Source organism: Ambystoma mexicanum, unplaced genomic scaffold (assembly GCF_040938575.1).
Source record: "Ambystoma mexicanum isolate Mex_15411 unplaced genomic scaffold, UKY_AmexF1_1 Mex_scaf41, whole genome shotgun sequence".
NCBI lineage: Eukaryota > Metazoa > Chordata > Amphibia > Caudata > Ambystomatidae > Ambystoma > Ambystoma mexicanum.
This window is the reverse complement of record NW_027182457.1, coordinates 476,674-501,005: the sequence shown is the minus strand read 5'-3', so window position 1 is coordinate 501,005 and position 24,332 is coordinate 476,674. Positions and strand designations below refer to the sequence as shown.

At 43.4% G+C, this 24,332-nt stretch overlaps 1 protein-coding gene across 1 annotated transcript in view; it reads right to left on the bottom strand.

Moving 5' to 3' along the window:
- Window positions 1-8,699: 8,699 nt before the first annotated feature.
- Window positions 8,700-24,332, bottom strand: part of LOC138559124 (hepatic and glial cell adhesion molecule-like) — a 472,939-nt gene continuing 457,306 nt past the window's right edge. Inside the window, exons 5-6 of the mRNA XM_069642690.1 lie at window positions 17,087-17,196; window positions 8,700-9,303 (exon numbers count right to left, since the gene is read on the bottom strand). Of these exons, the coding sequence (XP_069498791.1) occupies window positions 17,090-17,196 (107 nt within the window). The 3' untranslated portion in view covers window positions 8,700-9,303; window positions 17,087-17,089. The remainder of the gene's footprint in view (window positions 9,304-17,086; window positions 17,197-24,332) is intronic.

Sequence of the window (24,332 nt, the reverse complement as noted above, 5' to 3'; positions counted from 1 at the left end):
CATTCCATACCTGCAGAAACCTCCTGTATACCGCCTATAAGTACATGCCATACCTGTAGAATCCTCCTATATACCACCTATAAGTACATGCCATACCTGCAGAAACCCCCTATATACCTCCTATAAGTACATGCCACACCTGCAGAAACCTCCTATATACCGCCTATAAGTACATGCCATACCTGCAGAAACTTCCTATATACCGCCTAGAAGTACATGCCACGCCTGCAGAAACCTCTGATATACTGCCTATAAGTACATGCCACACCTGCTGAAACCCTCTATATACCACCAATAGGTACATGTCATACCTGCAGAAACTTTTTATTTACTGCCTATATGTACATGCCACACCTGCAGAAACCCTCTATATACCACCTATAAGTACATGCCACACCTGCAGAAACTTCCTATATACCGCCTATAGGTACATGCCATACCTGCAGAAACCTCAAATATACTGCCTAGAAGTACATGTCACACCTGCAGAAACCTCGTATATACTGCCTATAAGTACAAGCCACACCTGCAGAAACCCTCTATATACCGCCTATAAGTACATGCCATACCTGCAGAAACCTCCTATATACCGCCTATAAGTGCATGCCATACCTGCAGAAACTTTTTATATGCAGCCTATAAGTACATGCCACAGCTGCAGAAACCTCCTATATACCGCCTATAAGTACATGCCATACCTGCAGAAACTTTTATATACCGCCTATAAGTACATGCCACACTTACAGAAACCTCCTATATACTGCCTATAAGTAAATGCCACACCTGCAGAATCCTCCAATATACCACCTATAGGTACATGCCATACCTGCAGAAACCTCCTATATACTGCCTATAAGTACATGCCACACCTACAGAAACCTCCTATATACCCCCTATAAGTACATGCCACACCTGCAGAATCCTCCTATATACCACCTATAAGTACATGCCATACCTGCAGAAACCTCCTATATACCTCCTATAAGTACATGCCACACCTACAGAAACCTCCTATATACCACCTGTAAGTACATGCCATACCTGTAGAATCCTCCTATATACCACCTATAAGTACATGCCATACCTGCAGAAACCCCCTATATACCTCCTATAAGTACATGCCACACCTGCAGAAACCTCCTATATACCGCCTATAAGTACATGCCATACCTGCAGAAACTTCCTATATACCGCCTAGAAGTACATGCCACGCCTGCAGAAACCTCTGATATACTGCCTATAAGTACATGTCACACCTGCAGAAACCTCCTATATACTGCCTATAAGTACATGCCACACCTACAGAAACCTCCTATATACTGGCTATAAGTGCATGCCACACCTGCAGAAACCTCCTATATACAGCCTATAAGTACATGCCATACCTGCATGAAACCTCCTATATACCGCCTATAAGTACATGTCATACCTGCAGAAACCTCCTATATACCGCCTATAAGTACATGCCACACCTGCAGAAACTTCCGATATACTGCCTATAAGTAATGCCATACCTGCAGAAACCTCATATATACTGCCGAGAAGTACATGCCACACCTGCAGAAACCTCCTATATACCAGCTGTAAGTACATAGCATACCAGCAGAAACCTCCTATATACCACCTATAAGTACATTCCACACCTGCAGAAACCTCCTATATACCGCCTATAGGTACATGCCATACCTGCAGAAACCTCCTATATACCACCTATAAGTAAATGCCATACCTGCAGAAAACTCATATATACCGCTATAAGTACATGCCATACCTGCAGAAACCTCCTATATACCACCTGTAAGTACATGCCATACCTGCAGAAACCTCCTATATACTGCCTATAAGTACATGCCACACCTGCAGAAACCTCCTATATACCGCCTATAGGTACATGCCATACCTGCAGAAACTCCTATATACCGCCTATAAGTACATGTCATACCTGCAGAAACCTCCTATATACCACCTATAAGTGCATGCCACACCTGCAGAAACCTCCTATATACCACCTATAAGTACATGCCATACCTGTAGAAACCTCCTATATACCACCTATAAGTGCATGCCATACCTGCAGAAACCTCATATATACTGCCTAGAAGTACATGTCACACCTGCAGAAACCTCGTATATACTGCCTATAAGTACATGCCACACCTACAGAAACCTCCTATATATCGCCTATAAGTACATGCCACACCTGCAGAAACCTCCTATATACCGCCTATAAGTACATGCCATAGCTGCAGAAACTTTTTATATACTGCCTATAAGTACATGCCACACCTGCAGAAACCCTCTATATACCACCAATAGGTACATGTCATACCTGCAGAAACCTCCTATATACCGCCTATAAGTACATGTCATACCTGCAGAAACCTCCTATATACCGCCTATAAGTACATGCCACACCTGCAGAAACTTCCGATATACTGCCTATAAGTAATGCCATACCTGCAGAAACCTCATATATACTGCCGAGAAGTACATGCCACACCTGCAGAAACCTCCTATATACCAGCTGTAAGTACATAGCATACCTGCAGAAACCTTCTATATACCACCATAAGTACATTCCACACCTGCAGAAACCTCCTATATACCGCCTATAGGTACATGCCATACCTGCAGAAACCTCCTATATACCACCTATAAGTAAATGCCATACCTGCAGAAAACTCATATATACCGCTATAAGTACATGCCATACCTGCAGAAACCTCCTATATACCACCTGTAAGTACATGCCATACCTGCAGAAACCTCCTATATACTGCCTATAAGTACATGCCACACCTGCAGAAACCTCCTATATACCGCCTATAGGTACATGCCATACCTGCAGAAACTCCTATATACCGCCTATAAGTACATGTCATACCTGCAGAAACCTCCTATATACCACCTATAAGTGCATGCCACACCTGCAGAAACCTCCTATATACCACCTATAAGTACATGCCATACCTGTAGAAACCTCCTATATACCACCTATAAGTGCATGCCATACCTGCAGAAACCTCATATATACTGCCTAGAAGTACATGTCACACCTGTAGAAACCTCGTATATACTGCCTATAAGTACATGCCACACCTACAGAAACCTCCTATATATCGCTTATAAGTACATGCCACACCTGCAGAAACCTCCTATATACCGCCTATAAGTACATGCCATAGCTGCAGAAACTTTTTATATACTGCCTATAAGTACATGCCACACCTGCAGAAACCCTCTATATACCACCAATAGGTACATGTCATACCTGCAGAAACTTTTTATTTACTGCCTATAAGTACATGCCACACCTGCAGAAACCCTCTATATACCACCTATAAGTACATGCCACACCTACAGAAACTTCCTATATACTGCCTATAGGTACATGCCATACCTGCAGAAACCTCATATATACTGCCTAGAAGTACATGTCACACCTGCAGAAACCTCGTATATACTGCCTATAAGTACAAACCACACCTGCAGAAACCCTCTATATACCGCCTATAAGTACATGCCATACCTGCAGAAATCTCCTATATACCGCCTATAAGTGCATGCCATACCTGCAGAAACTTTTTATATACTGCCCATAAGTACATGCCACAGCTGCAGAAACCTCCTATATACCGCCTATAAGTACATGCCATACCTGCAGAAACTTTTTATATACCGCCTATAAGTACATGCCACACTTACAGAAACCTCCTATATACTGCCTATAAGTACATGCCACACCTGCAGAAACCTCATATATATACCGCCTATAAGTACATTCCATACCTGCAGAAACATCCTATATACTGCCTATAAGCACATTCCATACCTGCAGAAACCTCCTATATACCGGCTATAAGTACATGCCACATGCAGAAACCTCCTATATACCGCCTATTAGTACATGCCATACCTGCAGAAACCTCCTATATACCAGCTATAAGTACATGCCACACCTGCAGAAACCTCCTATATACCGGCTATAAGTACATGCCACACCTGCAGAAACCTCCTATATACCGGCTATAAGTACATGCCACACCTGCATAAACCTCCTATATACCTCCTATAAGTACATGCCATACCCTCAGAAACCTCCTATATACTGCCTATAAGTACATTCCATACCTGCAGAAACCTCCTATATACCGGCTATAAGTACATGCCACACCTGCAGAAACCTCCTATATACCGCCTATAAGTACATGCCATACCTGCAGAAACCTCCTATATACCGCCTATAAGTACATGCCATACCTGCAGAAACCTCCTATGTACCGCCTATAAGTAATGCCATACCCTCAGAAACCTCCTATATACCGCCTATAAGTACATGTCACACCTGCAGAAACCTCCTATATACCGCCTATAAGTACATGCCATACCTGCAGAAACCTCCTATACACCACCTATAAGTACATGCCACACCTGCAGAAACCTCCTATATACCACCTGTAAGTACATGCCACACCTGCAGAAACCTCCTAAATACCACCTGTAAGTACATGCCACACCTGCAGAAACCTCCTATATACCACCTATAAGTACATGCCACACCTGCAGAAACCTCCTATATACCACCTATAAGTACATGCCACACCCGCAGAAACCTCCTATATACCACCTGTAAGTACATGCAACACCCGCAGAAACCTCCTATATACCGCCTGTAAGTACATGCCACACCTGCAGAAACCTCCTATATACCACCTGTAAGTAGATGCCACATCCGCAGAAACCTCCTATATACCACCTGTAAGTACATGCCACACCCGCAGAAACCTCTATATACCACCTGTAAGTACATGCCACACCCGCAGAAACCTCCTATATACCACCTATAAGTATTTGCCACACCCGCAGAAACGTCCTATATACCACCTGTAAGTACATGCCACACCCGCAGAAACCTCCTATATACCGCCTGTAAGTACATGCCATACCTGCAGAAACCTCCTATATACCGCCTAGAAGTACATGACACACCTACAGAAACCTCCTATATACCACCTGTAAGTACATGCCATACCTGCAGAAACCTCCTATATACCACCTAGAAGTACATGCCACACCTGCAGAAACCTCCTATATACCGCCTAGAAGTACATGCCACACCTGCAGAAACCTCTGATATACTGCCTATAAGTACATGTCACACCTGCAGAAACCTCCTATATACTACTTGCAGAAACCTCCTATATACCACCTATAAGTACATGCCATACCTGCAGAAACCTCCTATATACCACCTATAAGTGCATGCTACACCTGCAGAAACCTCCTATATACCACCTATAAGTACATGCCATACCTGTAGAAACCTCCTATATACCACCTATAAGTGCATGCCATACCTGCAGAAACCTCATATATACTGCCTAGAAGTACATGTCACACCTGCAGAAACCTCATATATACTGATTATAAGTACATGCCACACCTACAGAAACCTCCTATATATCGCCTATAAGTACATGCCACACCTGCAGAAACCTCCTATATACCGCCTATAAGTACATGCCATAGCTGCAGAAACTTTTTATATACTGCCTATAAGTACATGCCACACCTGCAGAAACCCTCTATATACCACCTATAGGTACATGTCATACCTGCAGAAACTTTTTATTTACTGCCTATAAGTACATGCCACACCTGCAGAAACCTTCTATATACCGCCTATAAGTACATGCCACACCTGCAGAAACTTCCTATATACCGCCTATAGGTACATGCCATACCTGCAGAAACCTCATATATACTGCCTAGAAGTACATGTCACACCTGCAGAAACCTCGTATATACTGCCTATAAGTACAAGCCACACCTGCAGAAACCCTCTATATACTGCCTATAAGTACATGCCATACCTGCAGAAACCTCCTATATACCGCCTATAAGTGCATGCCATACCTGCAGAAACTTTTTATATACTGCCTATAAGTACATGCCACAGCTGCAGAAACCTCCTATATACCGCCTATAAGTACATGCCATACGTGCAGAAACTTTTTATATACCGCCTATAAGTACATGCCACACTTACAGAAACCTCCTATATACTGCCTATAAGTACATGCCACACCTGCAGAAACCTCATATATATACCGCCTATAAGTACATTCCATACCTGCAGAAAACTCCTATATACTGCCTATAAGCACATTCCATACCTGCAGAAACCTCCTATATACCAGCTATAAGTACATGCCACACCTGCAGAAACCTCCTATATACCGCCTATAAGTACATGCCATACCTGCAGAAACCTCCTATATACCAGCTATAAGTACATGCCACACCTGCAGAAACCTCCTATATACCGGCTATAAGTACATGCCACACCTGCAGAAACCTCCTATATACCGGCTATAAGTACATGCCACACCTGCAGAAACCTCCTATATACCACCTATAAGTACATGCCATACCCTCAGAAATCTCCTATATACTGCCTATAAGTACATTCCATACCTGCAGAAACCTCCTATATACCGCCTATAAGTACATGCCATACCTGCAGAAACCTCCTATGTACCGCCTATAAGTAATGCCATAGCCTCAGAAACCTCCTATATACCGCCTATAAGTACATGTCACACCTGCAGAAACCTCCTATATACCGCCTATAAGTACATGCCATACCTGCAGAAACCTCCTATACACCACCTATAAGTACATGCCACACCTGCAGAAACCTCCTATATACCACCTGTAAGTACATGCCACACCTGCAGAAACCTCCTAAATACCACCTGTAAGTACATGCCACACCTGCAGAAACCTCCTATATACCACCTATAAGTACATGCCACACCTGCAGAAACCTCCTATATACCACCTATAAGTACATGCCACACCCGCAGAAACCTCCTATATACCACCTGTAAGTACATGCCACACCCGCAGAAACCTCCTATATACCACCTGTAAGTACATGCCACACCCGCAGAAACCTCCTATATACCACCTGTAAGTACATGCCACACCCGCAGAAACCTCCTATATACCACCTGTAAGTACATGCCACACCCGCAGAAACCTCCTATATACCACCTGTAAGTACATGCCACATCCGCAGAAACCTCCTATATACCACCTGTAAGTACATGCCACACCCGCAGAAACCTCCTATATACCACCTGTAAGTACATGCCACACCCGCAGAAACCTCCTATATACCACCTATAAGTACTTGCCACACCCGCAGAAACCTCCTGTATACCGCCTGTAAGTACATGCCACACCCGCAGAAACCTCCTATATACCGCCTGTAAGTACATGCCACACCCGCAGAAACCTCCTATATACCGCCTGTAAGTACATGCCACACCCGCAGAAACCTCCTATATACCGCCTAGAAGTACATGCCACACCCGCAGAAACCTCCTATATACCACCTGTAAGTACATGCCATACCCGCAGAAACCTCCTATATACCACCTTGAAGTACATGCCACACCCGCAGAAACCTCCTATATACCACCTATAAGTACATGAAACACCTGCAGAAACCTCCTATATACCGCCTAGAAGTACATGCCACACCTACAGAAACCTCCTATATACCACCTATAAATACATGCCACACCTGCAGAAACATCCTATATACCGCCTAGAAGTACATGCCACGCCTGCAGAAGCCTCTGATATACTGCCTATAAGTACATGTCACACCTGAAGAATCCTCCTATATACCACCTATAGGTACATGCCATACTTGCAGAAACCTCCTATATACCGCCTATAAGTACATGCCACACCCGCAGAAACCTCCTATATACCACCTAGAAGTGCATGCCAGACCTGCAGAATCCTCCTATATACCACCTAGAAGTACATGCCACACCTGCAGAAACCACCTATATACCGCCTAGAGGTACATGCCATACCTGCAGAAACCTCCTATATACCGCCTAGAAGTACATGCCATACCTGCAGAAACCTCATAAATACTGCCTATAAGTACATGCCATACCTGCAGAAACCTCCTATATACCACCTATTCGTACATGCCACACCCGGAGAAACCTCCTATACACCGCATATAAGTACATGCCACACCTGCAGAAACCTCCTATATACCGCCTATAAGTACATGCCATACCTGCAGAAACCTCCTATACACCGCCTATAAGTACATGCCACACCTGCAGAAACCTCCTATAGACCGCCTAGAAGTACATGCCATTCCTGCAGAAACTTCCTATATACCACCTATAAGTACATGCCATACCTGCAGAAACCTCCAATATACCGCTATAAGTACATGCCATACCTGCATAAACCTCCTATATACCGCCTATAAGTACATGCCATACCTGCAGAAACCTCCTATACACTGCCTATAAGTACATGCCATACCTGCAGAAACCTCCTATATACCGCCTATAAGTACATGCCATACCTGCAGAAACCTCCTATACACCGCCTATAAGTACATGCCATACCTGCAGAAACCTCCTATACACCGCCTATAAGTACATGCCTTGTGAACACATTGGGTGCATGCCATACCTGCAGAAACCTCCTATACACCACCTATAAGTACATGCCATACCTGCAGAAACCTCCTATATACCCCCTATAAGTACATGCCATACCTGCAGAAACCTCCTATACACCGCCTATAAGTACATGCCATACCTGCAGAAACCTCCTATATACCGCCTATAAGTACATGCCTTGTGAACATATTGGGTGCGCATCTTGAGCAGGTGTCAGGACCTCGTCCCCTCTCCTTCCCAATGTTTAAGGTTATATATGAGAGTATGTCTGAGGCCATGACACATGAGACTTTTGCAGAGTTTGACAAATGTGTCAAATATGACACGGCAGAGGAACAGAGATTCACAACCAAATTTGTATATTGAAAACTATCTTAGCAACTAGAAATAGTACACAAATATGCAATGGCTGAAACAGTTCTTTAAACATCATTATGGCCACAAAATGTGCCCGATTACACTATGTAGCCAAGAGTATAAGCGTGTTCAGCTCATAGGCTTGGTAGTTCATGATACTCAGGTATGGTGACCTATCTCAGAGACCTTTTGGCCCCCTTTGGTGGTGGCAGGCTGCTGCTCACAGGAAGGCAGGGCAGGGCTGTGCAGGATGAGGGGTTGTAGATGCTGGATGCGCGGGAAAGGAGTCGCAGAAGGTCTCCGGAACAGGAACACTGTGGCCTGGGTGCACTTCATCTTCAGACTCAGATATAAAGGATTCTTTTGCAGACAGATTCATTCAGAAACATGCTCAGCGCTGCCAGGTTGTGCTGCGTCCCATGCCTCAAATGCGACACTGCATGAAATGGATGACATGACACAGCATCAGTCTTTTGCTTTTCTTGAGTGTATTATGCTCGCTCTTCAAGTCAAACTGCAATATTCAGCTACAGTTTTAAATATGTTCACATATGAATGCAACAACATAATGTCAAGACTTGTTTAATTATTGCAAGCATTCTAATGTAAAGGATGCTGCCATCAACCGTGTTGCCAAACCAAACCCTCACCAAGCCCTGATGAAGTTATATTAACTTTCCTTTGCTTCCTCCACAACCTTCTTGCAAGATTTAGCCGCCTTTTAATAGGGAAACACTATAAACATTCTACTATAAAATAGCTTCCTTTATTCTCTTGCATATATTGTCCCTCCCTATAATCTTGAAGTATGTGAGTTATTTTACTGATTTCCATTCCTGCCCGGTCTGCCCCCTTGGAACTCTACCCACTGGTGTTCTTGTGCCCGGGTCACATTATTGTGGGGCAGTAGGTGATAGTATTAGCACATTGTCATTTAGCTGTGGCCCTTCACCCATGGGTACACCCAGGGGACATGAACAAAGCCAGAGATCTCACGCCTGGTCTCAGCAAGAGTCTGACATGGTCTGTATTTATTTATTTATTTATTCATTTCATAAGGACCGAAAGCCCATAGGCATCGGGGCACTACACAAAACATAGAACCAAACAAACAAAAATAACAAACAACATAGGTCTTCATACTAGCAAGGACATTTATAAATCAGTTAAACAGGCAGAAAATCTAATCCACTATAAGTTTCAAATTGGAAGAGCCTTTAGGAAATATGGCAAATTACTGGCTCCACATCCTACTATTAAACTATCCCTATTTTCCTGGGTGCACCAATTTTCTATCTCCAGTCTACAAAGCATCTTCAAGTCAGAGTTTCTAACCACTCCTGGTCCAGTCCTTTGACAGAGCCATGCCAATACTTTATTCACTTTTAAATTGTATTCTTGCTTGTTCATTTCTAAAGTTTGGGGACTGAATTAAACCTTTTTTCCTATTTTGCACATATCTTTAATTTACATGGTGGTGGGCAGCCAATAGGCACCATGATGCATTTTTGTTAGGTTAGCTTGTAACAAATCTTTGGTGTGTGGAGACACACTGAGCTTTGGTGTGGAATAAGTCTTGGAAAGCACATATAAAACCCTGGCTCTCCTTGCAGTCCCTTAGCCAGGATAAGTGGACCAACATAAAAAACTCAAAACCATTCTGTTCAAAAAGTACGCCTAACTGTATCCCACTCACCATTACTGCTGCAATCGTATTAATTATGTAACACACCAACGGTTCTATTTTCAACTGTCTTGTTTTTACCAATGTATAATGTAACCCAGCAACTGTTCTACTTCAACTGTGTTTTTCCAACTAATGTAACCTGGCGCCTCTTCCAGGTTTGGGCGCTATCAACAAATGAAATAAATGAATGAAAAAATAAATAAATAACATATGCACTTGTGGATGCAATGGAGGAAACCATCAGGTGGATTTAAATGTCTTTATCTTTATGTTTAATTAATGGATGTAAATTGTTTTTAGGTAATTGCCTTTAAAATCCATTGGCTTTAAATAGAGTTTTTTTTTAATCCATTTCCATAAAATAGGTTTACAGTGGTTGGAATAACATCACCTGTCTACTGGCTTGCCAACCCTGACAGCACTACAGTGAATACATCTTTCATTTTACTGTGCTGTTTTCTAGAGGGTTGTGCACATTCTTGATTGGTTGTAGGATTAAGATTCCTCAAAGTGAATAGGAGAATAATAGGATGCTAGTACTATATAGAACCACATTGCTGCAAATATGGGGACTGCTTATTGCTTTGACTATGCTATTTTTAATACTCATATATTACTTCTATAAAATAATAAATATACACACCTACTAAATAAAAGTGTGAGAGCATTCTTTATGTTTTTCTATTTTTGAAATAAACCTGAGCATGGGGGGCATTACCAGGTCATGTAATGCCCCATGTCCTAAGTTACAGGCTGCAGCCAAGCCTGAGCCTGTAAAATGAGCCCAGGATAATACCAGACCTGGTGATAGACCCCCATCAAGGGGTTTATTGCTATTAGCACTCTGGAATGCTTTCTCGGTTGCCAAACATTTTTTAAAGTTGAGAAATGGCTGGTTGTTCAACTTCAAAAGAAATCTACAAAATAAGATCTTTGCCGTGGACAAGGAAGGAGGGAACTACACATTGTTCGTTTTCCCTTTCTGTTAGGGAGATTTATCATTTCTTTGCTTCATCCCCTTTCCTAGTGAGACCCCAACTCTTTTTGCTGGACTTCCGGACCTTTTTCTTTAATCCTGAGTGAGTGGGCCCTTTTCCCACTCATCCATTCTTATGGGCTCTGTCTTTTTGCACTAATTTCTTTGTATATGTACTGTCCTATGGAGTACACCTTTCTCCACATATCTCAAAGGCATCTGTGTTGCACTGTTTGGAGCCCACAGCTCCTTACGGGCAATGTTGCTGGGCAAACTTAGGGTCATCCTTTAAGAATCTTTTGCATATCTTTAAGTAACTGCTGTTCTTAAACTGTATGACCTAAGAGATTGGCACACACCTTCAGTGGAGTGCCAAAGGGATACTTAGCAGCCCCCTTCTCTTTAATTCTGTAACATTTTAGTCGCATAGACCAACTCCTAGCTATGGTTGGTGGCAGTGGACATGTCCTACCAACTATTGTGTTTAATTTCTACCGCAGGGTATGTTCATAGTCTCAGTAGTGCACAATAGGGGCACCTGAGTACCAACTCAGGGGCTCCCTTCTTTATTCGCCATTTCATGGTTGTTCTTTGTTAGCACTTCTACTACCATTCTGGGGGGGAAGGCCTATGTGTGTGATTTGCCTTTGGTGGGAACCAGTAGGTATCCCCGCCTAGGCTCCAGAGTGTCTGGGCAGGCAGGAAGTGGGGGAGGAGCCTTCCACCCCCCTGTCCTTTGTCTGCCAGAGTGCATGAATAGGACCAGCTCCCGCAGGGGGTCTGGCTGTCCTGATTGGACAGCCACACGCCCCCTTCTGTAAATTGCTGAGCAATTGCAGAGGAGTGTGTGCTGGAACTGAATAAAAGGTGAGGCTCCTGGCGTGGAAAGCAACTTGACCACTGGAAGCTGAAGTAACTGAAGAAGAAGACGACCAGAGGTGCCTGCAGACCCTTTGCAACACTGTGAAGCGACCACTACTCTCCTGAACTTGTTTTTCTATGCAACAGTGGAGCTCCAAAGAGGATGACACCTTCCCTTTGACTGGTGGAAAAAACCAGACCCAAGATCAACTCTGTTTTGAGTCATCTCCCGAAGTCCTGGGAATTTCCCGAGCCGAGAAACCACAATACTAGACCACCTGCTGCCCATTCAGAGTGCAATATCATGGAGCGGCCAAACTCATCCCATTATTTTCTGAGCCCTCAAGGACACTGCAAAGATCCATTGCAACTCACCCAGATCCCTCACCAGAGTGAGGGACTGCTAGAAGCAACGAAGATTGACTGGAAGAATCACGTCCTTTGTTGGTGCTGCAGAAAAGGTGCCAAATCCACAGATTGAACCGAGAAGTCATTGAAAGTCATGCGAGAGAGCCCCTCTCGAAACTGCTGTTGAGTGAACCTGTCCATTGTCTTGCCTTTCATCACCAGGCCAAGGAATTTGGAGGTCGAGTCCTGCACTGTCCCGTCGAGGAGAATCCAGCCACAATCTTTTCTTCTAACATAAGATACTGTGGGCCGAAAGGTATTGCTTACCTGATTACGTGATGTTGCTCCAGATCTTTGGAGTGCACCTAAAGGTATCCAGGGTACCCCCTCTTACCTCCAACCCAAGCTGCTTCTTGTGTCACCTTTGCAAGTTCTTTCACAGGGACATCACCGTTAGTTCAGACTTCTAACATCTTCCTTCTTAGAGACTAGAAAGTATCCACGGGAACTTTTGAACTTCTGCTGCTTCACAAGACTTTAATCCATTCCAAACTACCTTTTAGCTAGGGTTGCGTTTTGGACTTTAAAAGATTTGCTGTGCGAAGAAACTGCCTCTAGAGCCTGACGCTCTGCTAGTATAACTCTAAACAACTGTTTTCCTTCACAAATATCACTCTCTTATATATGTTTGCAGACTAAATGCATTTACTGTATTTATGTTAGTGATTAAGAGTTCGCGTTATTACCGATAATACGATAGAACTGTCATTACTGTCAAATCTATGTAACAAATGTTACTGCAAGCAACTACCAACTAAGCAGCAGCCTTTGAAAAGTATCTTAAAGTAATCCTATGTATTTTGGTTATAGTTACTAAGTGATTTAAGGTGATTTAAGGTGATTCTAGTGTAAATATGATACATCTATGTTTTAATATACATTTATGTGTAAGTGTTTCTTTGGAAGTGTTTTGCTAACTAAAATTCAAATTACTTACCTACACCTCACACTTTCCTTTTAAGAAAAGCCTGACTCCTCTGCCACTCTACCAAGGTTCCAGCAGTAGTACAAACTGATACTAAGAGTTGGGGATCTACAAACCACTGGGATAGTTGACTGAAGTGTGGCTACCATGTAGCACTTGTAGAAAACTCCTATGACACTTTCCATGGGGACTTTTGCTGTGGTGGAATACTGAGTGTCCCAGGTGCCGGCGAGGGACAAGGCAACATCAGGTAAGTGGGGAATGGGTTGGCAGAGGGTGCTGACTTATTTACCTGTTGCCCGCTTTTTAGTCAGGGGGCTCACGTGAGAGGTTTCATGAGGTAAAGCCTGCTTTCTGAACTCCGTGTTTGACTGAGAGGGCATATGACTCCCCCTACGGGATGCTAATTATATACAGTCTAAGTTTTTGTGCAAAGTTGCATAGATTTTTTATTCCATCCAAAATCAGCATGACACATTTTTCGAGCCTAAACTCTTCCTCGTAGGCTTGCATCCCCGAAACCGCAAGTTTACACTATTCCATAACGCTTGATTGAGGCTAAGAAATAATCTTGCTTTTGCTACTAACTATTTTGCAAAAAGTAGATTTTGAACTTGACTTAGCATTAACAGGAGTACCCTTCGAGTTACTAAAAGAACTGTGAAGGCCAAATGTATGTGATGAGCCAGACTTGTTCCTCAGCCATTAAATACGGCTTATACGGCCAGTCTGGACCAAATCGAATGTCCTGGGTTAAGGTTGCCCTTTCATGGCGCTCGTCACATGACACTTGTTGCATTTTGCATTCTAACTGCGGCTTATTTATGTGGTTCGACCAGACAACCCTCTACTGCAGAAGCATTTTTACGCCGTAGGTTCTGTGACGATGTCCTGATATTGCTTTCGTGAATAGACATCACAGAATGATGCCTGGCAGCTGTAACATTTTGGGTAAGAACTCCCCGTCCTATCTATGCCACATTTCTTAGCGGACCCAAGTGTTTTGACTCGTAACATTATAGCGTCAGCTTCTTTTGCAGGGTCTTCATAACAGCACATGTCTGCATTGTTGATGACGCAGATTCACTCTAAGTATTGCTCCCAGGATCATGATGTGGCAGTACAACCTGGGCCTTTGATCAATGAACCCAAAAGCTCCATAAAGGTAAGATGTTTTTGTATGTAAGTGCTCCACAATAACTCCATTGCAGGCTGCAGAGAATAGAATTATATAACTCAGTTATTCTAGCAGGTGGACATTGGGATTATGAAGCCGCAGTACAACTCTGGTTCATGGTGGAAGAAGTAATACGCTTCTCTGAAGAACGTCAGTATGGCTTCTAAATGTGCTACATTTTAATGTAGGTCTGGAGAGGCACATGTCCCATTAACAATCCTATTTTGTATTGACAGGTTCATGTTGGGAACTGTTTAATCTAATATGGAGATAAATCTAACGCAAGGAGATTTTCCCAATGTCCAAGTTTTGAAGGTACTTTTTGACTCCGGCTCTCCGGCATTGATTATAGTTATAGCCTCGGTTAGGGTGTTTTTATGTGACTTTGTAATCATTATAAAAAAAAAATCATTATCATTCATGCTTTTTTCACAGTACTCTACATCGATAAGAATTTGCACCATAGAACATGGCTCGTCTATATGAACAGAAGAGCTTAAAAGTCCAAACTCTTCATTAATTAATATTCAGTACCATACGACTCCAGCAAATATAGCTGATAGGATATGCATCATTTTAGTTGTTTGCCTGATGAATGTCAGATTTAATGTATCACATCACAGAAACACGTTCATAAAGAGTAAATGTGGAGAAAAGGTTTTGTAAAGCGGCAGAGTTCTAGCTATTGAAACTACATCATCTGCATATAAAAGCGCTATTTGAGATTTGAGGAATATAATATGTGACTTCCTCAAGGGATTGCGTCAGTGAATTAGTATCTAGAATACAAATCAGAATGCACCCCTGATATACTCCTTTTGTAATCCTAAAGTCATTTGTCAATTCCCCATCAGCCTCAAAATCTAACTCTTGCATTAGAATTAAAAAGCAAAACCATCACAATAGCTAATATCTTGTGTTATCCCAAGTTTTATGAGTTTAGACCACAACAATTCCCTATTTACATTGTTTAACGCTGACCATGAAAGCTAAAAGTGCTTTCGCTCCGGCACCACAAATTATTCTGCACAACGCAAATATATATATATATTTAGAAATTGTGATTCAGTCCCTAACCCTCTCTAAAACCTCATTATGTTTATACCAGTAAATTGTTTGCTCTGCCCAATCAACAAGGTGGGAAGAAAACAGCTTTTGCTAAAGTCATCTATTTTTTCAATTAAATAAGCCTGCAGGAAGACAGGGATCATTTTGACCCATTTTTATACAAAGGAACAATTATGCTAGTTCTCCATTCAATTGGGATTGCGTGGCTGTTCAAAATACAACAGAAAATATGTTGGGCTGGGTCATCCCTTGATACAACACTGAAAAATCAAAACACTAAAGACACTGGGCCTCATTTGAAGTTTGGCGGTCTGGAAATAAGGGTGTTGATAGCAACGTACCAGCACCCTTTCCGGACTGCCAAACTACAAATCTGCCGGCCGGGGCACGGTAATCCCAGCAGGCCTGACCTGTCAGGAGTTCAGGGCCCTACCAGCAGGCTTTCCACTGAGCACTGGCACTGTTAGTAGCAGTGCCGGTGCTTCAGTGTCCCCATTCCCGAATAAGGATTTACCATTCTGCCGCCAGCCATGATATCCCGGTAGCAGCTGGATATAGGGCGATGGTAACGGTGATGAGGGGTTGGTGGTAGCCCGCTGCCTACTGGGGGGTTTTATCACCAACCTCATAATGAGGCCGTAAGAGTCTGCCAGTAGAGGCATGGAACTCCGGGCAGGCGTGACCTGCCAGGAGTTCAGGCGCCTTCCTGCAGAGTTTCAACTGAAGCACCGGCACCGTTAGCAACGCTGCCGGTGCTTCAGTGTCCTCATTCCCATGAAGTGATTTACCGTTCCGCCGCCGCTCATGATATCCCAGTGGCACCCGGATATCGGGCGGCAGAAACGTTGTTATGGGGTCGGCGGTAGCTGGCCGCCTACCGGCAGGTTTTAACACCAACCTTGTAATGAGTCCCACTAACTACAATTCTGCAGGAATTAGGAAAATGTGATAAACAACACGCAGATCAGCTCAACATCATACTGTGTACACAGCTACGCTTCAGCCTCAGGTTGAACACACGCTGGAACCCCATCCCTGTGCTGTCTGACACCACATCACATCCTATAATCCATTATCCCCTTTATGGAGATTATTGAGTGGTTAATTCAGAGTTTACCATTCATGTAAAATGCCAGCGAACCATGCCTATTCCAGCAACCAGGACGATGGCGGCTAGGACCAGGCGCACAATACGAATGACCCTTTTCCAGAAGCTCTCTGGCTCTCCTAAAACACAGACAATAAACATACATCAGTCAGTATGAAACATAAGCAGGTCAAAGGCAACACGTGATCCTTTGGGGAATGTCTACACACCAAGTGATAGAAATACAGAACTCTTACACATGAAATAACAAATCATTGAGACTGGAGCATACAACTTCTTTGGCTTGATTATTAAATATATAAATGTAAACACGTATTCCATCAATTATGAACATAATCAATATTCAGAGTTAAACCAGATTACATTAGAAGCCTTTTGTTGTGTATGACTAGTATACAAATTATGAACCGAACATCATATTAGAAATATAACACATGCACAATTATGAACAGATTCAAACCACACACCTTATTTTATAAGTCTAAATGCATACAATTATCTGCTACATAATATTCCAAATCTACACCCATAAGAATTAGTCTTTGCTTGATGAATTCAATTCTGCAACTGTCTGTCAATTCTCATGAAGGGACAATGTAGGTTTCGGCAAACCCGCAATTACTTGAGCCTTCTTCAGGACCAGATGGCGAATTTAGTTATACCATCCAAGTTTAGGAAGTTGTTCATATAATGTCCCTGGTTATCACCCTCCAAGTTCAAATTACCTATGAGTTCAGCCTGCAAAGCAGCAATATTTTGATTAAGCACACTCACTTTGTGTCCTTGCTTTGCCCTGTCAGATAGGGAGCCAACTCGTATTCAATACATTTTCAAGAACATGCCTGGGGTGTATTGACCAGGAGAAGCTACATCTGGAGTAAGCTGTATGTGTAATATGTGTTGGAGACACAGTTCAGCATGCACTAATCATGGCAAGGCCACACCTTTCTCACATTCGAAAAGCAGGTTGTCATTTCTTAGCTACTCACGCTGGAAGGCACTGCTGAGGTCCAATAAGGCCGAAACATGTCTGTGATTGTTCTCTTTGCATAAAGAAAGTACCTGGTCTAGCAGTTTGGATTGGGCTGCCCTCTAACAGGTGGTGCAAATACTGATTTGTACATAGTTATTTTATTATGAAATGGAAAGATAAACAAATAAACAATGGGAATAAGGGGACAAGATGTTACTTTCCAGTTGTGCTATTGTTGTAAAATAGAAAGCAAGATATCACCCAATGGGGCTAGAACTACCTGTCAGATCATCCTGTATTGTCTGGGTCCCAGTGCAGGAAAGGCAAGGTCTTTCATCTTGGAGCAGGGTGTTTCCCTTCTCTAAGCACCCACTTTGCTCTGTGCTCTGGGGTACTTTGTACACATTTATTGAAATTGAAAAGTGCTTCTCCAATGGGCATATGGAGAGCTCGAGAAGTTCTATTGTGAGGCACTTTACAAACCTGTATGAATTCATGATATAGTAGTTAATGCATTGAGATTGCTTGTGGAGTCTCCAGAAGCTGGGAACCGTACGTGGTGACAAGACAACTTTGATGGTGATGGTGGTTGGGGAGCATGAGATGGTTGACAGCATTCTAAGACTCTGATGTTCCTCCTGGGAGAGAAGGGGATCCAGAATCCAGTCTATATTGTAATGCCCTAGATTTCTGGGTGTAGGACATTCTGGGGCTATGACGTTGCAGTGATGGGGAGCCAGGATAGCGAATGAGCGAAGGAAAAGGCACAAAAGGGTGGACAAAGGGAGATGTTTAGTTTGAGGAGAGCTCAGGAGCATAAGGTGCAAGGGAGAACCTTGGTATAGATCTGCTAGCCCAAGGATGCATTTAAACTCCAATAGAAAAAATTAAATTAGGTAGCAATTTTGCATGGATTTTCTCCCCACATGAAGGCAGTACAGAGAGGTGGCCGAGTCTCATGGGAGACTGTAGAGGGTATGGGTAGCAAAGTTCAAATCCTTGTTGGAAGCAGGAATTGGTGGAGCAGTAAACCAGCATGCTGAGGACCAAAGTGTTTAGATAGAATTAAAGTTGAAACAGAAATGGATTTTATGAATACACAAAAGGTGAACACCGGGCACACATTTAACTTTAGTGACTCATATGTAACATGCTGGTTACACACTCCACCCTTCAAAAGATCACCATCCTGGTGATAGGCTGAATTGTGAGGTTTCACATTGATATTAGAGTTTCTCACTTTTCTGCTAGTAAGACACCTCATGTGCCCAATGAAAACGGCCCATTAAGGGGATCTCCTTTTGCAATGATGCGTTTGTACAACCCAATCCCAGGCACTTGGCTCTGTATCAAAAGGGTACTCTTAGCAGGGTTTGGTATCTGGTTTCACCTCCGTGGTGTATCTACAAAGTGATGTAGGTAGATTTTATGGCACCTTGGATAAATCTGGCACTTAGTGCTCGTCTGGTTTGTGGCAGTTCTATTAGGCTCTGCCAGGGCTCCATTGGAGAGCAGTATCTAGAACTGTTAAGTGCCCTTAAGGTAGAGATGTCAGGTACACTGAAGCATGTAGAATCTCCATTCTCTGCTTAACGTTCAGCTTTGCCGCACTGGGAGTCCAGGTCGCTCTTCTTTGTGATGGATTTGAGGATATGACCACCCGTGTTGGTGGATGGTTTGTTTCTGTGCCGTTGCTACTTAGGGTGGCTTTCAGAGTCTCTTGGGATTTATGTTGTCTCAGAGTTGGAGGCCCTCCTGGATATGCTGCTTCGGCTTGGCCAGTTGGTGCTCTATGGACATATTTCCATTTTGGAAACAGATTATTTCAGAGTCGGGTCTTGTATTTTTTGGCCTGTCCTCTCCCTGGATTCAGTACCCCAGCATATCAAGTTACGGAGGCGGCCTCACTAGTCTTACGAGTGTCAGAGGTGTGGCTTGGCATGTCGATATACGTTGAAAGGTCCTTTGCTCTCCAGCTTCTCTGCCGATAACAGTGCAGCGAGCTGGAAGTGGAGATCAGAGAGTGGAGTTGACGAAATGCGAGTTCCTGAGTGGAGAGAAGAGCTGACGAGCACTGCATACATACATCCTGATACTCTTGGTAGTGAGAGACGCGGATTGGCCCTGAGCCCGGAGACCGCAACACAGGGTGCTCAACCATAATCCTGTGACTTGCCAAACAAGCTGGAGGTTTTCTGTCAGCAGTGGTGTGGTGAGGATGTTGGGGCTGTGTATGGGTGTGAGGGGTGTTCAGAAAATGAGTTGACTTAGTGGTGGGCTAGTCTCTAGGCACTAGTCACTAGTTTGCAACCTGACCATCCTTGCTTTGCATTGCATATTAATATCAGGCCCCAGGGCAACCCAAATGACAGAGAGGAAAATAAATTGGTTTAATCTTGAAAGCGCGGAGCAGACGCCATTAGATGAAGACATGGAAAGCAATGTATTCATTCACAAAAGGGGACGAACAGGGGAAGATTAAAGCATTCTTAACCCCGGCCAAGTGGAGAATATATAGCGAGGCTGTAAAGTTGGCCCATCATATGGCTGATTCATCTATGGCGGGCTCTGCTACGGATTATGTAGAAGAGATTGAAATATCAGGCCCGGTTCTCCAGGATGTGGAAAGACGAGTGAGTATGTCTTTCAAAGACATATGTACTAGCCTGCAAGACGAGAGATCGGGCCTTTCCTCCCTGACTGCCAAGTTTAGTGCCTCCAGAGAATGTTTGACTCCCCGGATAGGGAAGAGTCTGATTTAAGTTATGCACTAGACGATCCTGACGTTCTCCCGACTACTAATGTGGCGAGGGAGGAGAATGGTTGCAATGGTACCTGCCCGCCTCTGTCAGTTCATTGCATGGTGACAAGTAATAAAGAGGTCCTAAGAAGTGGAGAGAATCCATTGGTGGCTCTAAATCTGGTTCCGCGGTCTTTTATACGTTTGTCTGATACTGTAGTGCCGGAAGTAAGAGCAAACTCCACTATTCTCAAGGAGCTAAAAGATCATTTATTGAGAGGAGAGTATATGGGCACAAGCAACAAAGGTAGAACTTCTCAGCTAAACGTGGCTCATACGATCTAACACAGGGAGACGTCTGTGAATGCAGAGAACAGTGAGGCCAGCACACGGGTGTTGGTGCAGGAGAACGGAGAGGAGTTGGTGCCATAAGATCGAAGGGAGGGGAGACAATGAAAAAGTCTAAGAACTGCAAAGGCCTGAGGCAAAAGCAGACCTTTTTGAGAAATATTTTTGATGCATCTGCTAAAAGAGATGCCATCAATTTGCAGACTAGGAAAGATAGAGTGGCATATCAGAACGTAATTGTACTGATGACACCCAGAACAGATCGGCATAAGGAACAGGTGGATGGATTGAGGCTAAAGGCAGGAGACACAATTTGAGTTGCATCTCTACCCAGTGGACCAACTGAATGTAGTAGTTGGAAAAGAAACTGATAACAAAGAAGAAGAAAGGGTAAAGGGAGGGGGTCTGGTTATACCAGAAAATGTGTAGGGTGCCTTTGAATACTGGTAGGGTCGAGCTGGTGCCCACGTGTGAGGCCATGGTGGAGGCTGCAAATATGCTTGCTACTAATTGTGCCTCCACATGTAAGGCTTCTGATGTGGGTAACAATAAGAGTACTGATGCTATGATACTGCCTAGCGCAGAACCTGGTAGTCTGGCGTCACTGAGAAATGTGAAAAATCAATGGTGGGAGAGGCAACAGGGTAAATGTGGGACACCTGAACATGGAAGAAACGCATACACCCCAGAATCGTCTTCTTCAGCACTGATTCCTGAATCAGTATTAGAAGAGGAGAGGGATATGCCCTTGAATAGAGCCAGAGTACTGCAATTTTTCTTTTCCATCACAGAGCTGAGATCTGCGGCTGCTTCAGACATTAGGTTTTTCCATCTATTTGATAAAAGGATGGTGGGGAAGTGTGCAGTCCATCTGTATGCTAAGCTACTGAGAAACTGGTTTATGCCAATCACGAGGAATTGCTCGTAAGAGGGTACGAATGTTCTTATGCACGGATGAATGATAAGATGGAGGATATTGTGGATAAACGGTGGGGTGGGGAATATAATAAAAAGAACATAAAATGCTTAGTGACTCAAGATGGACAGAGGCAGGTCCACCCTCATAAGGTCCCAGCAAACTGGGCCTGGCTGCCTCCACCCTCACATGTCCAAAGTGGGTAGACCTGGATTCCAAAACTCAAGAGTGCAAAGTTGTAAGTGCTAACTCTCGGGGGCATAGCTGTTTTCTGAAAGCGGGTATGAGGGCAGTCTTTCTAAGATACAATATTGTGTTTGTTCAGGAAACATTGTTAACTACTACCCCTTATAATGGTTGGGTTTAGCATTATAATAAAAAAGCAAAGAAAGGCAGGAAAGGGCGCCCATTTGGAGGGATACTGGCGGCTATTAAAATTAAGCAGGGATGGCTTTCAATTGTATTGCCACAACATAAGAAGCAGTTCTAATCACCTTCTTTACTGAAGTAGTACATGGGAAAGACCAGGTGATACTTACTATTAATATCTATTTCACTCCGGTGAGGGTGGGAATAGATTCTGTGCTAAATGACATAGAGAATATTTTAATAATATGCTTTCACTCAGTTTTGGATGATGTAGGTCCAATCATTTTAGGAGGGGACCTTAATTGTATTTGTCTTAATCTTGCATCTTCCTTTGATGAATTAGGGGAGCAGAGGGGGCTCGATGTGCCACTGGAATTGAATCACAGTGTATTAATAGTAAGCATGGGCTCATATGGGCAGGCTTCCTGGCGAGATGGGGCTTATTTCAACTGAAAGCATTGTCTCCCTCCGGTTCACCCCCAGTACCCACGTGGCATGACCACGCCTCACATTCGACTCCAGACTACGTCTATCTAGCAAATATCAAACCTGTAACTATTAAATCATTTGAGGTTTTACTGACGGGGGCAGTGACGATGACATGTTCGAGGGCTCATTAACTATTTTTGCAAACGGGGTGGGGAGTAATAGAGAAAACAAAGTGTACACACCTGGTAGTAAACACCTCTACGAATACTGTACTACAGCTTAGCAAAAATATGGTGAAGGTCAACAATTCTACAGAGAAATTGTAAATGGTGGCGTAATTTGAGTGAACATGAGAAGGCGTGCTGCACTGCTCCTGAGGAGTTTAGTCAAACTTTGACACTGTTGGAGAAATATAGTTCCTCAGTTAGATGTTGGGAGCAACAGGTCTTTGTCAATAATAAAACCCATTTTGATAGGGCGATTACCCAACAGAAACGGGTCACGTGGTCAGATATTAGGAAACTGAGGAAGGTGAAGGTGATTGAATGGAAGGTGCAGAAGCAAGCTATTCAGTCTCGCAGACAGAAATACAAACAATGGGTAAAAGATTTTAAGCTGCAGATTTGTATAAAGTAGAGCCGCAACTTGTTTGGGCATCTAATAAAAAAGGATGCCAGATGGATATGGTGGCATTTGAATCAGAAGAACTAGATGCAAATGGAATGTCAGCCTCCTGTGTTTCAGAGGGAGCATGGGTAGAGCATTTCACTATGAAATGTAAGGGGGAGGTTGGAAGTTCTAGCTTAATAACAAAGGTGGTCAGTTTGTCTGAGATTCCCTGGACATGTGACTTTGGCAGGTATGAAATTGAGATGATAATTGACAGACTGAATGATTCGAGAGCAGCCTGTGGTCCGGATGGTATGTCCAATAGCCTTCTACAAAATAGAAAGGAACAATGCGCAGACATACTTTATAGATTGTTCAATCAGATCATTGAAACAGGCAACGCCCAGATTCGTGGCACTTGTCAACCCTGGTTCCAATTTATTTTAAAAGGACACAGATAGACTCCTACCAGTGGCCAGCCTATCTCGTTATTAGATGTGTCTTCTAACATTCTGGAAACCTTGCTTTTAAAGAATTAACGAGGCGGGCCGAATCAACAAATCGGTTCAACCCTTTACAAACTGGGTTCAGGAAAGGTATCGGGACCACACTCAGCCATATGACGCTTGCCTCATGTATGGCACAGGCCGTTGGATGCACAGGGAGAACCGTGTACATGGCAGGACTGGACCTTTACTCCACATTTGATCATGTGGATGTTGGTTGGTTGTGAAAGAAACTGAGGTTGTTCTACTCCAACAATGAGCTCAGGGATGATATTGCATCTGCCAGAAGTCGCCAGAGCAGGCAGTAAGCCATTGGTCTGTCGTGGAGTACAGTATTGCAGATGTCAATGCATAGGTCATGGGAT